A 17,900-nucleotide genomic window follows, 5' to 3' on the forward strand; every position below is an offset into this window, starting at 1 on the left:
CAGGACAGCTTGAATGTCTTTGGAACATGTTTGGGGCTGCTTATCCACCATCCGGACTATTCTGCGTTGCAATCTTTCATCAATTTTCCTCATCCGTCCACGACCAGGGAGATTAGCTACAGTGCCATGGGTTGCAAACTTCTTGATAATGTTGCGCACTGTGGACAAAGGCAAATCTAGTTCTCTGGAGATGGACTTGTAACCTTGAGATTGTTGATATTTTGCCACAATTTTGGTTCTCAGGTCCTCAGACAGTTCTCGTCTCCTCTTTCTGTTGTCCATGCTTAGTGTGGCACAGACAGACACACAATGCAAAGGTTAAGTGAACGTCTCTCCTTTTTATCTGCTTTCAGGTGTGATTTCTATATTGCCCACACCTGTTACTTGCCCCAGGTGAGTTTACAGGAGCATCACATGCTTGTAACATTCTTATTTATCCGCAGTTGTGAAAGGGTGCCAATACTTTTGTCCAGCCCATTTTTGGAGGTTTGTGTGACATTATGTCGAATTTGCTTTCTTTCCTCCCTTTTTTTGTTTTGTCCCAATACACACAAAGGGAATAAACATGTGTATAGCAAAACATGTGTTAATGCAATACGTTTCGTGAGAAATACATGATTTCCTGGAGAAATATCAAGGGTGCCAACAATTTCGGCCATGACTGTATGTATACCACTCACCACCAAATGAAAGCTTAATTTGTCCTGAAAAAAAAAACAACAAATAATTCACCTGGATGTGCAAAGTAGTTGTGATGATTTGTATGGTTTTACTAACCCATGTCAAAGTTGCAAAATTGTGCTGAGGCAGTAAGATTTGTTTTACCATTAGACATGTAGGCGTTAAAGAAGAATTCCTGGGGTGGTATATTTTACATACAGCGGGTAAAATAAGTATTGAACGCGTTACCATTTTTCTCAGTAAATCTATTTCTAAAGGTGCTATTGACATGAAATTTTCACCACATGTCGGTAACAACCCATGTAATCCATACATACAAAGAATCCTTGATAAAAATCTGCTGCCATCCACCAGGATGATGAAGATGAAACGAGGGTGGACATTTCAGCAAGACAATTATCCCAAACACAAAGCCAAGGAAACTCTTAATTGGTTTCAAAGAAGGAAAATAAAGCTGCTAAAATGTCCCAGCCAATCACCTGACTTGAATCTAATAGAAAATCTATGGAAAGATCTAAAGATCAGAGTTCATAGAAGAGGCCCACGGAATCTTCAAGATTTGAAGACTGTGAAGAATGGGCAAAAATCACACCTGAGGAATGCACGAGACTGGTTTCTGCGTACAGGAGGCATCTTAAAGCTTTCATTTCCAGTAAAGGATTTTGTACGAAGTATTAAATAAATTTCAGTTAGCGTGTTCAATACTTTTCCCTGTGTCATTCCATTTTATTACACATAACTTAATTTCTGAACTTATTTGTTTTGGTTTCTTTGCATGTATGGATTGCATGGGCTGTTACTAATATGTGAAAATTTAATGTCAATAGCACCTTTAGAAATATATTTACTGATAAAAATGGTGATGTGTTCACACTTATTTTACCCGCTGTAGTTACATGGTCCCGCGCCTTTATTCACAATGCATCAGGCCTGCCGCTCAGCACAGGATCCGGAAGCAAGTAGAGATTGCTGACATAGCAGTGTCTGATTTCCACCTTCCAGGGTCATTGCCAGGTATGATGTGTACTTAGTTACTTGTAAAAATATACCACTCAAGGTACTTCTTACTGTGCTCTTATATAAAGTCAAGGGCAAATTAATAATTATGAGCCATGAAATTATGATAACTGGAGACATAATTTATTCATTCATTGCTTCAGTCCCTTCTCAACACGACCTGTATGATTGTACTGTACTTTTTCCATAGAAGCCGTGGTTTGCAAACATTGCACTGATGATGGCAAGATAGCCTGAAATGGCAAGGTTTAGAATAAATGTATCTAAAATATTATTATGCTATATTTGCAGCATACAGCAGTGGTTCTGGATGTGTATCTGGCCAGTTGGGTATGAAAGAGTTTAATAGGGAAGTGCAGCACTTAAGAAATTAATCAGCAGTATATAGAATATCTGACATCAAAACCGATAAGAGCAATAAATAATAATACTAAAAAAAGTTCTATATAAATGACAGTCTGTGTGGATATAAGGTGCAAGAGAAATATTAAAATCCAGTGGTGGTGCTCCAAAAGGTATGGTAGAATTACACACTCACCAGATGCGTAATTAGAGTACGCATTAAGTATCACATCCATGGTCTCCTTATCAGGTAGAGGTCTGGTCAGGGGTGTAGGTAATCCTCAGGGTGATGGTCTTATGTGCCCAATGGAGATTAAATGGATCCAGGTAGCCAGAGGTTCCTTTTAAGGGATGAGTAGGTGAGGATGCCTGCTTAAAGGGGACTCCTTTCTCTGGATACAAAGGATGGCTGGATCACAAAAACGGGCTCTGCAAATGAAATGCTCCTCAAGGGAGACCAGGAAGGGTGCCCATAGTGTAGTGTTTAAAATTGATTTATTTGATAGTAAAAACGAGTGTTTGCAAACAATATAAGCATTAAAAGCAGTATAACGGCATCAGGTCTGAAGAGATAGACTAACCCTTCAGAGTAAAAGATGGCTGCCGGGCCTCCATGTGGCGCCGGTGGCGTGACGTCACGATGTCCTGGCTCCTCCTAAAAAAAAGAGTTTTGCCTGGTTCCTCCTGCTTTCCTCACTGTAGGACTGATCCGAACATTTTTGTGATATGTGATGAAAACACACGTGATTACCTTCTGTTAAAAGATGGCTTTACTGATTAAATTGTTACTAAACCCAGCATTCACTATATCTATCTGGTCTCCCACAGTACACACAACATGGAAATGAAATTATTTTAGTGAATATGAACTGCAATTTTCTCATCAGTAGTATATAGCAGTTTTGTGACTACTGTTTGGCCAAGCACTGATTACAGCTTGTAGGAGCTTGTTTCATGCTCCTCTGACTGTGCTATAAGGCTGCATGACCCATGACCCTCTGTCTGGACCGCGCTGATTGGCTCTGTGCTGATCACATGCACCTTCCCCAAAAAAGAAAACCCTCTCTAGCAATACACACCAAACTGAGCATGTGCAGAGTGCCTCCTAGGGCTCTGTACTATCAACAGATGGATCGGAGACTGTGGAAGAAGGGGAGGATCAGAGAAGACAGAATCAATCAGCCTTTTTACAAAATGCGGATGAATAACCCCTTAGGTTCCACAGGGAGTGTAACAAGCATGCTTTACTGCATATACAGACTGATTGTACTGCTGTGGGTTTAGTAACACTTTCAATTGAAGGCTCTTTGGTTGTTTTTATTCCCTTCTCACTATAACCTGTATGGTTTTACGGTCTGAGTAGAAATCGTGAAAGTTAGTAATGGAAAACACATCATGAAATTGTGGTCAGTGTAGGTGGAAAATCGATTCACCATTTCTCAAGGAACCCCTAGCAACCTCAGGAGGAACCCTTAGGACTCCACAGAACCCTGGCTGAGAGTGACTGTCCTATAGCCTGAACCGATTCTGCCTCGAAGATTTTTCCTGTCATCCATATAGTAAAAAAAAAAAAAAGCAGCAGCATTGTAATTCCACCGATTTTATGAGATGTGGTCCTCTTCCAAAGCAGATGCAGAAAAATGAATGGAATCTGTACAGAACAAATCACCTCCTTGTACTGTACAGGATTTCCTATATTTATCATTGACAGAATGTGCAGCTGGCTGCTCTCGAACTCCATTGATAAGATCTATATGCACACAAGACACAACATTCATATTGACTGGTTCTGTCTGCTCGCTGTCCGCCACATCTCCTCTCCACTATTGGCTGTTTCTCAGTTCTGTTATTCTGAGATGTATTCTAGAGGTGGAGGTAGTATCAGGTATGCATACCACCAAGGTTAATGAACCTTAATACAAAGAGTTGTGGAGGTGCAAGCTGGCGGGTGACCACCGTGTGATGTATGGAGACAACAGACCTATAACATCTGGATGCTGCAAGCAGCTGCTGAGCGTTTGCAAGGGAATGATCATCTGATTGTCAATGATTAATTCATGAGGAAGCCAGGGTCCGAGGGATTTGTCACCGGGGTTGCAGAACAGAAGTAGGAGCCCGTTGTGAGAGAGATCACTGTACACAGCTTATTGCCAAGAACATGACAAATGGAGAACAGCCAGTCTGGGCCTGATTCTTTCTCTTTCACTTTGTTAGGGTTGCCTTGACAAATTCAGCCAATGTCTTGCTTATCAGATAATCCCCAGCTTTTTCACCCAGCTGTTGTGACTTAGTCTGGCAAAAAAAACACTTATAAATTCATTTTAAATCTTACTTGTAGATCTAAAAATACAAAATTGTCTCAAGCTGTAAAATAGGAAAACCAAAAGCAAAACATAACCTGCATATCTAGCAGTAACATGCCTTTTTATCTGGGTCTCCTCTGCGGGAATTTGTCCTGCTTACCTCCATGTTTTTGAACGATAGGAAATGGACCCACATTTATTACTGAATGAAAGGCCCGCATCACATGGCGTAAAGATGTTTTTGACTTTTCCAGCCAGAGTTGACAGGTTGCTAGTGTCAAATAAACAGAGGTCCATGTGATTTATATACAGTATATAAACGTGCCATTGTTTGCTCTCGACCTGTGTGCTCCAGTAGTACTGTTATATTTTGATGCACTGATCGTCTGCGGGGAAGAGAACTCCGTGAGCTCCCAACCACAACACAGAACTTACACAATGGCTGGCTTTATTGTGAACCTATGATTAACCCTGCAGGGGCAAAAGCACGGATTCATTTAAAGACCTGTTGTAGCTGTGCTACAGTGGAGCAGCTTTATCAAGTATTTTGGAAATGACAGTGCTTCATGTGACTTAAAGCGGAGTTCCACTCACCCTGTCAAAAAATAAAAGTCAGCAGCTACAAAAACTGTAGCTGCTGTCTTTTAAAAAACAGCCACTTACCTGTCCCTCGGTCCCGTGGGGAGTTCCCTGCAGCTCTTTTAACCGACCATCCTGTATTCCAGGAGACCGGCATCTTCAGTGTGGGCACCCTGCTGTGATAGCTTGCAGCTTCACAGCTGGGTACCCACTGCGCATGCGCGAGTAGTGCTGCACTTCGTGAATGGTCCTGTAATCTTCTGGGATCTGTCACGTGTCCCAAAAGACTACAGGGAAGGAGGGAGGGCACCTGCTTCCGATCGCCTAGGCGATCGGACCGGAAGTGGGAGCGGGTACCTGTCAAATTCTGGTACCCGCTCCCCAAAGGTGCCAATCCTTAATGGGGAGCTGGGGGAGCAGTCCTTTAAAGCAGAACTTCCCCTTTTGGATGGAGCTCTGCTTTAACAAACCTTTATGTTTTCTAACTTGAGTGTATAAAGCTTCAGTATTGTGATTACACTTTGGGGCCCATTCACACCAGAAACTTGTAAGTCTTCTGCACATTTTCATGCATTTGATGCACTTTTATGTGTGCATTTACATGCAGTTGACGCATGTTTTTCCATCCATGTTTGCATTGCGTTTGTGCACATTTACATGTATTTGTATACATTTTAGCAAGTTTGCAGTGCGGAAAAATGCAACTTTGTCATTTTTTCACTCTACTGCACTGTAATGGTGTGAACGATGCCCATAGGATAACCTGACTTTTGGATTGTCTGTGCAGTGGAATTGCAGTCAGAAATGCAGCCAACTGCATCTAGTGTGAATGGGCAATTAAAGTGGTTATAAACTCTTCCATATACCCAGTGAAGTGACTGGCATCTGGTGATACACAGAGATTAAACAAATCCTCCCACATAACTTGTACCTGTTTATCTGTAGTCTTCTCTTCTCTGCATCCACACATATAAAGCCATTTATAACTCTTCCCCAAATTACATCACCAATCTTGTCTCCAAATATCACCCAAACCATCCTCTCTGCTCCTCCTATGACCTCCTGCTCTCTAGCTCCCTTGTCTCCTCCCATGCTCGTCTCTAGGACTTCTCCAGAGCCTCCCCATCCTCTGGAACTCTCTACCTCAATCTATCAGACCATCGCCTACTCTGCCCACTTTTAGGTGACCTCTGAAACCCCATCTCTTCAGGGAAGCCTATCCTGCTTTCAGCTAATAACGGAATCTTCTGTTCTTTCTACTAGTCCATCCCCCACAGTTATTACCTTTTTGTACCACCAGCCCCTCCCTCTTAGATTGTAAGCTCCAAAGAGCAGGGCCCTCCAGACCCTCTTATATTGAACTGTATTGTTGATGTATTGTCTCCCGTTCTATTGTAAAGCACTGAGCAAACTCTTGGCGCTATATAAATCCTGTATAATAATAATCCATGCAAAGTCCAGAATTTATAAAGCTTGGCTGAGCTGTCAGGAAAAAGGGGGTGGGGAGCTGAAATTACACACTTAAGAGCTCAGTGAAGAGAGCTCTAAGAACTGATTGGAGGAAAGGCTGTGTGCTGAAGCTCACTCCCCTGTCACCATTTTCCTCTTGCTGTCAGGAAAACCTGTCAGAAATAACTTATGCTGATAGCAGAGGAAGAAAGTAGCAGACAGAAGTGGCACTTGGTACTCTTCATCGAGACAAGTACAGACTATACAGGGATATACTTTGTTCATATTTCATGCCTGAGGTTTATAAGCACTTTTAAAAAGAAAACCCATACAGGATATAAATATGAGAACTGCTCTTGCAATTGCTTTTGTGGTCGTTCGGCGATTGGCATCCTTGTCTTGCTGTCTCATCACTGACCTGGGACATGTTTGTAGCCAATGAAGAATTGAGACATCTGATCTGCTTCAGTTTATTATATTAGAGAGTCGGACACTGAAGCAAGGTTGAGGATGACCGTCTCTTAGGCTGAACCTTTAAGCAGTGGGTGCTTCTATAGTTGTGCCATGACAGGTTCCACCTCTGTAGTTAACCATATGTGTAGATGAGGAGAAAAAAAAAAAATCAAACGCACACACTGATCTGTTGGGGGACCCCCCCCTGCTGGTTTTTATTAAAATACATGTAAAAACATTGGCTAACTGATACTTATTAAAGCACCTTACTGTGGAGAGGTTGGGTTTCAGTTCTGCTTGTTAGCAATTTGTGGGGAACATGAGCGGGTCAGACGGGTTATCTGGCGCTGAGATGGCACAGGGCATCTGGCCAAGAGCGGCAGCGATGTAACGCCATCCAGCCACCAACAGAGAGCGTGTCTCTTTCAATGGTGTCCTTCATACCTACATCATTGCCTCTCTGGCTATCCAGACCAATGACTGATCGATTCGGAGCCCTCTCAGGTCGCTGTAGTCCGTTACCCCCTCCTGTTCCACCCTCTATGTAGATTATTGTGACTTGTGGAATGGCAATGGAAGTGCCGCACAGGGCAACCATGAGCCCTGCTTGCCATGGGCATATTGTCGGTGCATTATATAACAGAGAAGGCTGTGGTACTTAAATGCAGAGAATAAACTGAGAAGGGCCTTTTTTCCCTATAGCTAGTTTGAAAAATACTTATAAAAAATATATAAAAAATATGCACATGTCAAATAGATAAGTTTAGAGTGAAAACAGTTTGAATAAAAAACCAAACCACCACTCCAGAGCCACAAGCTCAGAAAATGGCGGACGATGTCGCATCACCCTGCAGACTGGCTAACAAGACACTTTTGGTCATCACAGCGTAACAGGTTCAAGTGACATCAGAGTGTTGTATAAAATGGTAACAAAATCTGTTCATGTAAGACACACATTATCTCCAACTCTTCACATAATAAAAATAAAATCTGTATGAGGTGCAGCCCCAGGATCCAAACGGTGTTAATCGGCTTAGACTCCCCCCTGTGTGCCAGCAGGCGTGGACAGAGTGACGAATTCCCAGTACACTGAAGGGGGGGGGGTGGTTAAGATATGGAGCAGTGTGAGTTACTGAAGATTTGCAAATGAGGTTTGGCTGGTGGGTTTATCAATAACAATCTGACTTGTCGTTACGCTACAGTATGACAGAATATCAATACAGTACATAATATATGGTACAGTATGTCAATAACGCAGCAGTGGAACTGTGCACACTGATTTTTAGCCCTCATCATGCCGGAGGGGACCTGTCCTCGGCATACAGATAAAGTGCCGCACTCTTTTCCAGGGTGGATAACTCGCACGCAGCGTTGTGTACAACAAATGTATTTCCTACAAAAATCTGCAGTGCTCATGTGTTTTCAAGACAGAGATGGAATAGGCCATAGTAGTGAGGGTCACGGAGCAGCAATGATGTGTAAAGTGCAGTACAGTAACCAATCAGACTCTGTACAGGAACAACTGCAAAAAATGATTATAGATAGAACTCATTGCCTTTCTAAAGGGACCCTGTCAAGTCCAACAAAGTATATAATAATAGTAACCCCAAATCTAATTTTCAGTATGTTTGGCAACATGTTTTAGGGCTGGTTCCGGGTACATTCTTGCACATGCGTTTTTGATGCATTTCTAATGAGTTCCAATGTGTTTTTTTTTTTTTGTATTACGACATGAAAAAATCTAAGGACAATGTGCGTTCCAGTGCATTTTTGATGCAATCTGGTGCATTTCATACAGAAAAAATGCAGCAGGTTTTACATTTGTTGAATGCACTGGTGTGAACCAAGGTCAGTGGAATAAATGGAAAACACTGTGCATGCGTTTTTATGATGCAGATTAAAAATGTACTGAACTGCATCTGGTGTGAACCAGCCCTTAGGACCAGTACACACCACAAAAACACACTCTGGACGTGTTCCATAATGGAGTCCGATCCATTATGCTCCCCAATCCGCAGATCCAATCCATCCTGTGGGGATCGTCTGCATGCAACCTATACGGGGTGTTACCGGACCCACTTCACGAAAAGGTAAGTTGTAAAGAAAGCCGACGACCCCCGCAGGATGGATCGGATCCATCCTGTGGGGGTCGTCGGATTTCTTTACAACTTACCTTTTCATGGAGCGGGTCCGGTGTCACCCCGTGCGGTAGGTGTCACCTGGTGTCACCCTGTCACATGCATTCCTGTGCATTTTTGATACATTTTTCTGTTTTCCAGTACAGTTCTGTGGAGAAAAAATGCAGCATGTTGTTCGTTTTTGTTTTTTTTTTTTTCTCTGCAGCTGGAGCAGACTGCACTGGTGTGAACTAGGGGCATTGGAATACAAGGAAAACACTGTGCATGCGTTTTTGATGCAGAAAAAGAAAGCACTGGACTGCATCTGGTGTGAACTGGCCTTAAATCATTTCTTGCTAATCTACTCCAAAGTTTTTAAGCGAGAGATCCTGCCAGTAGCAGCACCTCTTGTTGTAGGCTGACAACACCAAGCCACCGCCTATCAGTAAAAAGGCCATACACTAGTAGTTATCAGATGAATGTTCCTGCAAACATATGTATGAACATTCCCATCAGTGCATGTGTTGACATGACAAATGTCATTTGAAAGTACCTGAATAATGTTTGCACAATGGTATTGCACAGATCAGCCCCAATCCTCCTATTCTCTGGTTCCCCACTGGTGTTCCCCTCTCGGCTCCTCACCCCCCCCCCCACTTGCTATGGGGGCACTTGTGTGGGCTCGCTCCCAATCTGACTCTGTGTGTTCTATCCCATCAGAGGAAGCCAATGGTTTTCACCCGCTGTCTCTGAGCCAGTGAGGAATAAGAGTAGAGAGAGACACTTCTCTCATGCACATTGCTAGATTGAGATCAGGCTCAGGTATAGGGAGGACTTGGGGATGGGGCTGCACTGAGAAGGTTTTTTTTCCTCAATGTAGAGAATGCATTAAGGTAAGTAACCTTCAGCTTCTAGAACCACTTTAACAAAACTCAAATTCATTGTTAGAATTGTGTTAGTTCAAAAACTATATTCCATTTTGCTCCTTTGAATTTTAATGCCACTGCTAATACTAAAACTGTATGGCCAGTTTTAGTATTAGCATTGCTGTGTGGGCTCCTTCAGTTGTCTGTAGCGCTTCTAGACCTGATACGCAGCTCAATGGCTAAATGAACAGGAAGTCCTGTTACTGGCAGGATCAAAACATTTTTTTTCTGCTGTTAAAAGTGCAGTAAGATGCTAAACATACTGAAAATTAGGTTTTGGGTTTACATACCAGTTAACTTTGGATGACATTGATAATGCCCAATTTAGAAAGAAAAAATACTTTTGTTGTTTTTTTTTTTTTTTAAAGAGGGTTTTGTGTTTATATAAAATACATGAGATAAGGCCACAATTTCAGAGCAGTAATCCATGATATCTAGTGAGTGTGGCTTTCTCAAATATTTAAACAAATGGGACTTTGTTGGTACCCAACTTCCAATCTTGTAAAAATAAGTTTAATATTTCTCTTCCATAAAAAATATAGCTCATAAAACATATACACGTGCTTGAAGGCTGGTAATGTTTATCACACAGAGATATATTGGATACATTGCTACCACATATTGAATGTTCTTCACATTAATAACATATTCCAACTGCATATATTGCATCATTCTTTATTGGAAGTGTAACAGCTTTCTATGTATTTCATGAACAACATTCACTTTTATGAATGTAAATATATGGTGAGTATATGGACAGCCAGCCTTAATGTTAAAAAGTTCATGCAAACTTGCTCTACAGATGCCAAACTGGGCAGCCAAATAGGGTCCACACTGAATATTGCTTAGTGGCCTTCCGTAATGATGGACTATTTTTCATCTATTTATTCCCCCCCCCCCCCTCAGGGGCCTCAGCCTCTCTCATAGTTTTCAATTTACTTTGTGTATGAATATTCAGACAGTGGGGGTATTAAATTTGGTCTACATCTGTCTGGGTATGTCCATGGAAGGTGGAGTGGATAAACTTTGGTGGTTTAATATTGATGTCACGGTGGGCCAGTGTCAACTTTGTGACTTCCAAAAATTGGGCTAACCTCCACGGATAAGAAGAGTGCTGTGTCTCTTGTGACCTTTTGTATCTTTCACATGAGGTGTCCTCACTTCATTGGCCTCCAGGCTAAATGGAAAGCAGAGCTCTGAAACGCGTAGAGCTGTTACACTTCCAATAAAGAATCATGTAATATATGCAGTTGAATAAGATTGAAAGCTGCATACCTTCAAAGCCCTATTTGTTTGTAGAAATATCTGTTGAAAGTAGCAGGGATGGTGGTTCAATGAGGGTATACGTTCATGGAAAGGATTTAGGCATTGATGACAGTTGTTCTAGTTAGGTGGAATTGTGTGGCTTACTGCAAGCTGCCCTCTGGTTGTTTAAAGGTTTTAACACTGCTTTGTCGCTTGTATCCTCTCTTTGTGGACTTTATGTATGAAAAGGTAAAACCACTTGTGGCACATAACAACCCATCAGCATCCTTCATGTATTGTAAAATCTGGACTGTGAGAAAAGAAGTTGAGAGCTGATTGCTCATGGTTGCTACAGATGAGTATAATATTCCAATTTAGTCTACTTTTTATACATCAGGCCCTAAACATTGTCTCATTATCCAGTATATGAATTCTGAAAACTGCTTTATACCCAACATTATGGACTGAATGAATCTGCCAATAAGACGTTTGTCTGCTTGATATGATAACTGTGATTTTCTTAACACAGGCTTCCAAACTACCTCCTACGAGATGAGGTTGGAAACTGCTTATCACATATGCCTTGCAGGTTTGTTGTTTGTAATTTTGGAGTGTCATCATTGCTTCTGCACTGAAAAAAGTAAATGACTTTTTTAGGCATGTTATATACTTGTTACAGTGCAATGGATCGCAAAGGCCTGAAGGTGCCTGAGAAAACAATACACCGAACACCTCTGATCATTTTCCTGGCCTTTTATCTTTTTCCCACCATTGGAGTCACATCAGGAGTCTAAAGCTGGCCATAAATGGATCAAATCTTGGACAGTTTAGCAGGGACCGGCTGAGATTCGATCCATCCATAGCCGGCAGGTTGTACTGAAATTGAGCCATTAACTGACTTCAGCACAGCCAGCGTGTCAGGTTTTTTTTTTTTTTTCTTTTTTCGATCACTCTTGGTGGCTGTAGCCATTCAAAGTGATCATTTGTGTTCTGCCGGCAGAACACAATAGCAGGAGGGATTACCCCATCAACACTGACTGTGTTCATGGGAGAATTGAGCAATTTCTTTCTGCAAACCGTGGTTGTGGGAAAGAAAATTTTATATAATGCATGACCTGCTTAAACCAGCCTTTCTTAAAGTGGTTGTAAAGGCTCAAGGCTTTTTACCTTCATGCATTTTATGCATGAAGATAAAAAACCTGTGTGCAGCGGCCCCTCCAATACTCATCCGAGCCCCCTCTCTGTCCAGCGCTGTGCATGAGAGCAGACCTACTCCCGGGTCGCCCATTTCTCATTGGCTGAGACAGCAGCAAGAGCCATTGGCTCCTGCCGCTGTCAGGCACACAAGTGAGCCAATGAGGAGAGATGGGGGGGTGGGGTGAGCCACTGCTCCATGTTTGTTATAGGCGCATACAGCAGCGGCTTGGGAGCAAGCATGTACCAGTGTCCCCAGAGCAAGCGGCTTGCTGTGGGGGCACTGGCAGAAGAGGAGAAGCCAAAAGAGCCGGTGGGGGACCGAAGAAGAGGAGGATCTAGGCTGCTCTGTGCAAAACCATTGCACAGAGCAGGTTAGTATGATATGCTTATTATTTTATAAGAGGAAAACACAAACTTTTTTACTATTACTTTTAACTTTAACACTGGGGAACCCCAAAAAAAGCCTTCAGGTCTCAGGGAACCCCTAATAATTGATTTAACTACAACTCGCAATACATTGGTATGATGTTCAACTGGAAAATTGCTCCCTATATTGACAGAAGAAACTATTCCCCTTACAACTAGCTAAAAAAGATTGTTTTTATTGTTAAGTGATTAGTTAAAATAAATTGCTCAAGGAAATCCTAGCGACTTTTGGAGGAACCCTGGCTAAGAAAGGCTGGTCTATGTTCATAAATAATAGAAAGTGGAAAAATTTCATAAGCGAAAAGGGCTTTTACTGCTTACTGCGGGTGAAAGTAAAGATTAAAAACACCCCACCAAAGGCCCTGAGATGGACTGTTTGGTGGATGTTGAACTCGCTGTTTTCCACCAAAACCAGAAATAACCACTTCAAATGGACTGGCCCTTTTTAAGTTATCGTTTTGCCTGACACCAAGTGTTAAGCAAGCCATAGATGATTCACTTTTCTTTCCTTCCACTATGAGGGGAAGGAAGGAAGGAAGGAAAGAAAGAAAGAAGGAAAGAATAGAAAATCAGTTGATTCCCCCTTCAACACAGTCAGTGTTTGATAAGGGAATCTATCTCTCAGTGCTGTTGTATTCTGCCAGCTGGGAGCCATCCTGGCTGGCAGAATGCAGTGATTACTGTTAGCGGCTATAGCCGCCGACACAAATCACATGTAAAAAATCCAACAGGCTGCTTATTCCCAAGCTGGTAAATGATTCGACTTGGGTACAACCAGCCTGCCCAACCAGGATACCACCAGGAGTACTTGGGTACAACCAGTCCTTGCTGAACTGGCCAAGATTCGATCCATCTATGGCTGGCTTTAGCAGAATGCCAGAAAGGAAAAGGGATGCTAAAATGTTTTTGCATTTTTTTTTTTCTCGCAGAGATATGTGTATTCTCTCAAGATATGAAAATAGAATCAACAAGCTGCATGTTCTATGCCCTGTTTGTACTTTCTGCAAACCACAGGGTCCCACTCCCATCTTTGCCTTTCTGTAATTGTGTTACAATGTGCCGTTGACTATGGCGAGGCTGTGAGCTCGGTGACTGACGGGTGTGGAGAGTTGTGAGAACAGTGTAAATACAGGAGCAGATCAGTGAGACACACATATTGATTATCGATCTCCTGAGAGTGTTTTTTTTTTTTTTACAATTTGCCTACAGAATTCCTTCAGCCTTTGTATTGTGACATTTGTCGGTGCTATCTGGGCTCTGCACTGTATACATGGTCCTTCAAACATCTTGCACCTGGAACACATTCTTTTGCTTTTAACATAATTTCCAGTCATTGTTAAACAAAAACGCTTTCATAAATATTCTCTGTGGCACTTTGAGGGCTTCTGTGCCAGATATTTTGCTTTTGCCTCCTTTTGATAGCATTAATGTTTCCTTCCCTGTGACTTTTCTGGTGGTCAGATTGGAGAATAAGGATAAGAGTGCCAAAATACTTGCATTTGTCCAGTAAAAGTTTATTTTTGTTTAATGACAAACGATCAGAAGAGAACGCCAACACATTTTGGAGTCTCAGAACTCTACCTTTATTGTGAATGCTGGCATTGAGTCAGAATAATACTTGACAAAAGTTATACACTATAAGGGTAGGAAGATAAAGATTCAGGTTGCCAATCTGACCTGATTATTATATACCTACCGTACTTTTCTCTGTACAACTAACTGTTGTCTGGTATTATTTTGGCTCAATTCCTGATGGAGTTCTGAGCCCCTGTAAGGCATTGGCTTTATCCACTGACCTCTTTATATAAAAAATAACTTTTACTGGACTTTTACTTTTTTATGATGCTCTCACCCTTTCTTTTTCAACACTTCTTCAGGGAACCTCACGGATACCTTTTGTAAACAAACAGCTGCTTCTAAAACTCTGATTCGAAATTTGTTTTTTTTACATACATTTTTTTTTCTTTTGACTGTCAGCTCATTGTGCTATTCTATGACGGAAAACAGTGGCTAGTTGGGGAAAAGGAGGGTTGATGTCATTGTGTACATATGGATTTGCAAGCACAAATGTTTTATAACGTTTCTTCTGCAAAGGTGCACTACCCTTGGCTTTTGTAATGGAGCAGCACTCCTGAACAGAAAACAGGACAAGATCGTCCCCGGAGCAACCGTAGCAGGAACCTAGGACCCGGTGGATGCCAAGGAGGGCAAGGGTCAGCTTCCAGCTACAACCTCACTGCTTATGTAGTAACTAGGGGAGCACAGTTCATCTGTCTGTCTTCCCACAAGGGAAAATGTACATGGCTGATAGGGCCATACTAGTACAGACAATGCAAATAGGATAACTTCTCTGTGCCAATTGCACAGAGAAGGGAAGTTGGGTGCAAAGTTGACACCTTGCCTAGGGCCCATTTTGCCTTAACGTGTCTAATTCTGAGCACACACAAATTTCACTATAATACTTTTTTATGTTTTAGATTTGTGGCGCCATGAAGCCCAATCGTGGTTAGGCCTATCCATGTTCATGGGCTTAGTTCAGTGGGTGCCGAGAGCTGCCCTGTCAATAAATCTATCATATCTAATGTAATTTCCTATTGATTGAAGATAGCAAGGCCAGTTCTTATGTGTCCAAGAATCCTTTCATTTTTTAATGCAGAATATAATACTAATCTAGAGGCTAGTTTGAGGCGTTCTACCTTCACTGTAAGTCGTCAAGATCAGTTTCTGTGAAAGAGCTTGTGTGTAATTCTAGCTGGACAGAGTTGTTGTTGGAGGTGACCTTATGGCTGTAGACTGGTCCTTCGTCTATAAACAAGGACTGTACATCTAGATTGCACAGTGCTGGGAAGGCTTTTTTTGGAGTGTGCCCTGCAGACCCACATTAGACCTTTTAATGGAGTGTTAGTGTCTTTTTTTGTCAGAATTTTTCCTAGAGCACGCATCTAATTGGTGCCACAGTTGTCACTGCACAGGCCTTGATATAGCCCTTTGGAGGCATATTTATGATAGCATTTATGTTCCTCTGGGTTCACACATGAAAACATTTACAAGTCATGAGTGAACTCTACTGCAGCTAACATAATTAGAACCTGCAGTCCTTTTTCTTTTTGCTGGAAGAGTAGAGGACATCCTTGTTGAGGTAACTGTGTCATTCCTGGATCTACAGCAACAGACATCCTGCAGAATCATAACACAATAAATAACATGCGCTACACCTGATCACTGAAAAACTGGAATAAATATGCAACAGAGGGGGTGTGTGGACTGCTCGTTCCTCTTCTTGCTTGATGTCATCTCCGTACAAAGTTTCCCAGGAACAGCAGAAGTTCACTCAGATTTCCAACAGCTGTCAGATGTGAGCTCCGTGTCAGCTGCTTTGTTAGATTTTTGAAACTATTGTGACTTTTCCCTTCTTAGATGTGTATATTTATTTTTTTTTTAGTGTGGTTCTTCATCGTGCAGCTTTTACCACACCCTCTTCTTCCAAAATTCGGCCTAGATTCTGCTGTGTATTGTTTTTAAAAGAGTGAAAACACAGCGGTTTGAGGTCTGCCAGAAACAAGGGTCACAGTGAGGATAATTTCACACATCTGGGTTGTGGCTTCTTGCGGTAAACTTTTTGTGGTTATTTTCCTGCCTTTTGGTCCTTTTTAAAGTTTCCTTCTGAACATCCATAGCTTTAGGTCCTTCTATAGTCATGTGAATGTACTATAACAAAAATAGACTGGTTTTCTGTCTTATTCCTTCATCGTTAGTCATTTCTCTGTGCCAGTTTGTCCACTTCCTGCCTTCTTTCCAAATGTGAGTTCCAACCATTGCCTTACTTCCTGGAGGTTGTAGAAGAATGGCCCTTTACCTCCAAGGTACACAATTTTTTGCCTCTGTACAATGCACACTCTTTCAAAAGAAACCCCGTAGGCCACGTTGGTGTTATTGTCCATGCAGTCTGCAACCACCTGGCACTGTGGGGGGAGGGAATATTGCTCAAGGAGTTTGTTGGCAGCAGCACAACGATCTTCTTGGTTCCTATGCTTCTTCACTTCATAAGAGGAGATGCCAGGAGCTGCCCAGCCGTCTGAAGGATGAGCCTCATCGATGTAGACCAACAAGAAGTCGGCCACTCCAGAGAACTCTTCCACCATCTTGCTGAAGGCTGGCAACTGGCTTATGAAGGGAGGTCAGGTGGCTGATCCAAAGTTGACAACAAGAGGGCGCTCTGAGCTGGCAAAGTCTAGAAGGTGACATGGTGTGCCAGGCTTTCCCGAGGAGTTGTTTTTGTCGTTAACGTGAATAACATTTGAATTTGGAGCATCACCTCCTAGCTTTACCTAAAGAGAAATAAAAAAAAAAAAAAAAAACATGTTTACTTACATTTTACAAGATGTAACCTGCAAAAATTAGTAATTCTGTGATGGAAAATTCTTTTTTTTCCATTTTTTTTTCAAAAATCTTCCCCATCTAACCTTTGGTCAAAGCATCAAGAATATTTAGTTTAGGTTCCACAGTGAGTATAATAAGCATGCTTTAATGCATATACAGACTGATTTTACTTTTGTGGGTTTAGTAACACTTTAAGGTTTGTATTTTTATTTGGTGATATGTTTTCAAGATGTGTAAAAAACAGGTGGTTTGTGGTGCATGTCCTACCACCCCTGGAGGACATTAGATGACGAACCGCGTATGACGGGGCCAAGACATGACATGAAAACGTGTGCTAGTGTTGTACACTCGCAGCCAGGTCGGTCAGAGTGAGCCTGGTTCAATTGTATGCTTGTTCACTTGTGTCAGTGGAGATACATCAAAATGTGAGTATACTGATTTAAAAACAAAAAATGTTTTAAGGATCTTATGCTATGTGAGCTCCTCCTCCCTCTTTAAAAATTGGTGATCGTGGTACTGCATACTATACGGATGATTGTGTGAATATACTGAGGATCTTGCTGCGTTTGCAGATTATTACTCCCAGAGGGGATGTGCTGCATGCTGGTCTTTAACACACCAGCATTTACCTCTGGTGAGTTCATTTTGTATTTCATGGTGGTGGATGATGTTGGTGCTGGTGGAAGAAATAGGAAAGAAGCATTCATTGTTCATTTGAATTAAAGGGGAACTATACTCACCTCAGTTCCAGCGATGCAGCATCCCTCTGCTACCCGCCTGGCCAC

The 17,900-nt window shown here is 41.9% G+C and overlaps 1 protein-coding gene across 1 annotated transcript in view; it reads right to left on the reverse strand.

The window, feature by feature from the left end:
- Positions 1-7,010: 7,010 nt before the first annotated feature.
- DIO2 (iodothyronine deiodinase 2) overlaps positions 7,011-17,900 on the reverse strand; it is a 49,421-nt gene continuing 38,531 nt past the window's right edge. Inside the window, exon 2 of the mRNA XM_089661381.1 lies at positions 7,011-17,063. Within this exon, the coding sequence (XP_089517507.1) occupies positions 16,491-17,063 (573 nt within the window). The 3' untranslated portion in view covers positions 7,011-16,490. The remainder of the gene's footprint in view (positions 17,064-17,900) is intronic.

The sequence above is a fragment of the Staurois parvus genome, unplaced genomic scaffold, assembly GCF_062004578.1.
Source record: "Staurois parvus isolate SC_StPar_1 unplaced genomic scaffold, SC_StPar_1.0 ptg001330l, whole genome shotgun sequence".
Lineage (NCBI taxonomy): Eukaryota > Metazoa > Chordata > Amphibia > Anura > Ranidae > Staurois > Staurois parvus.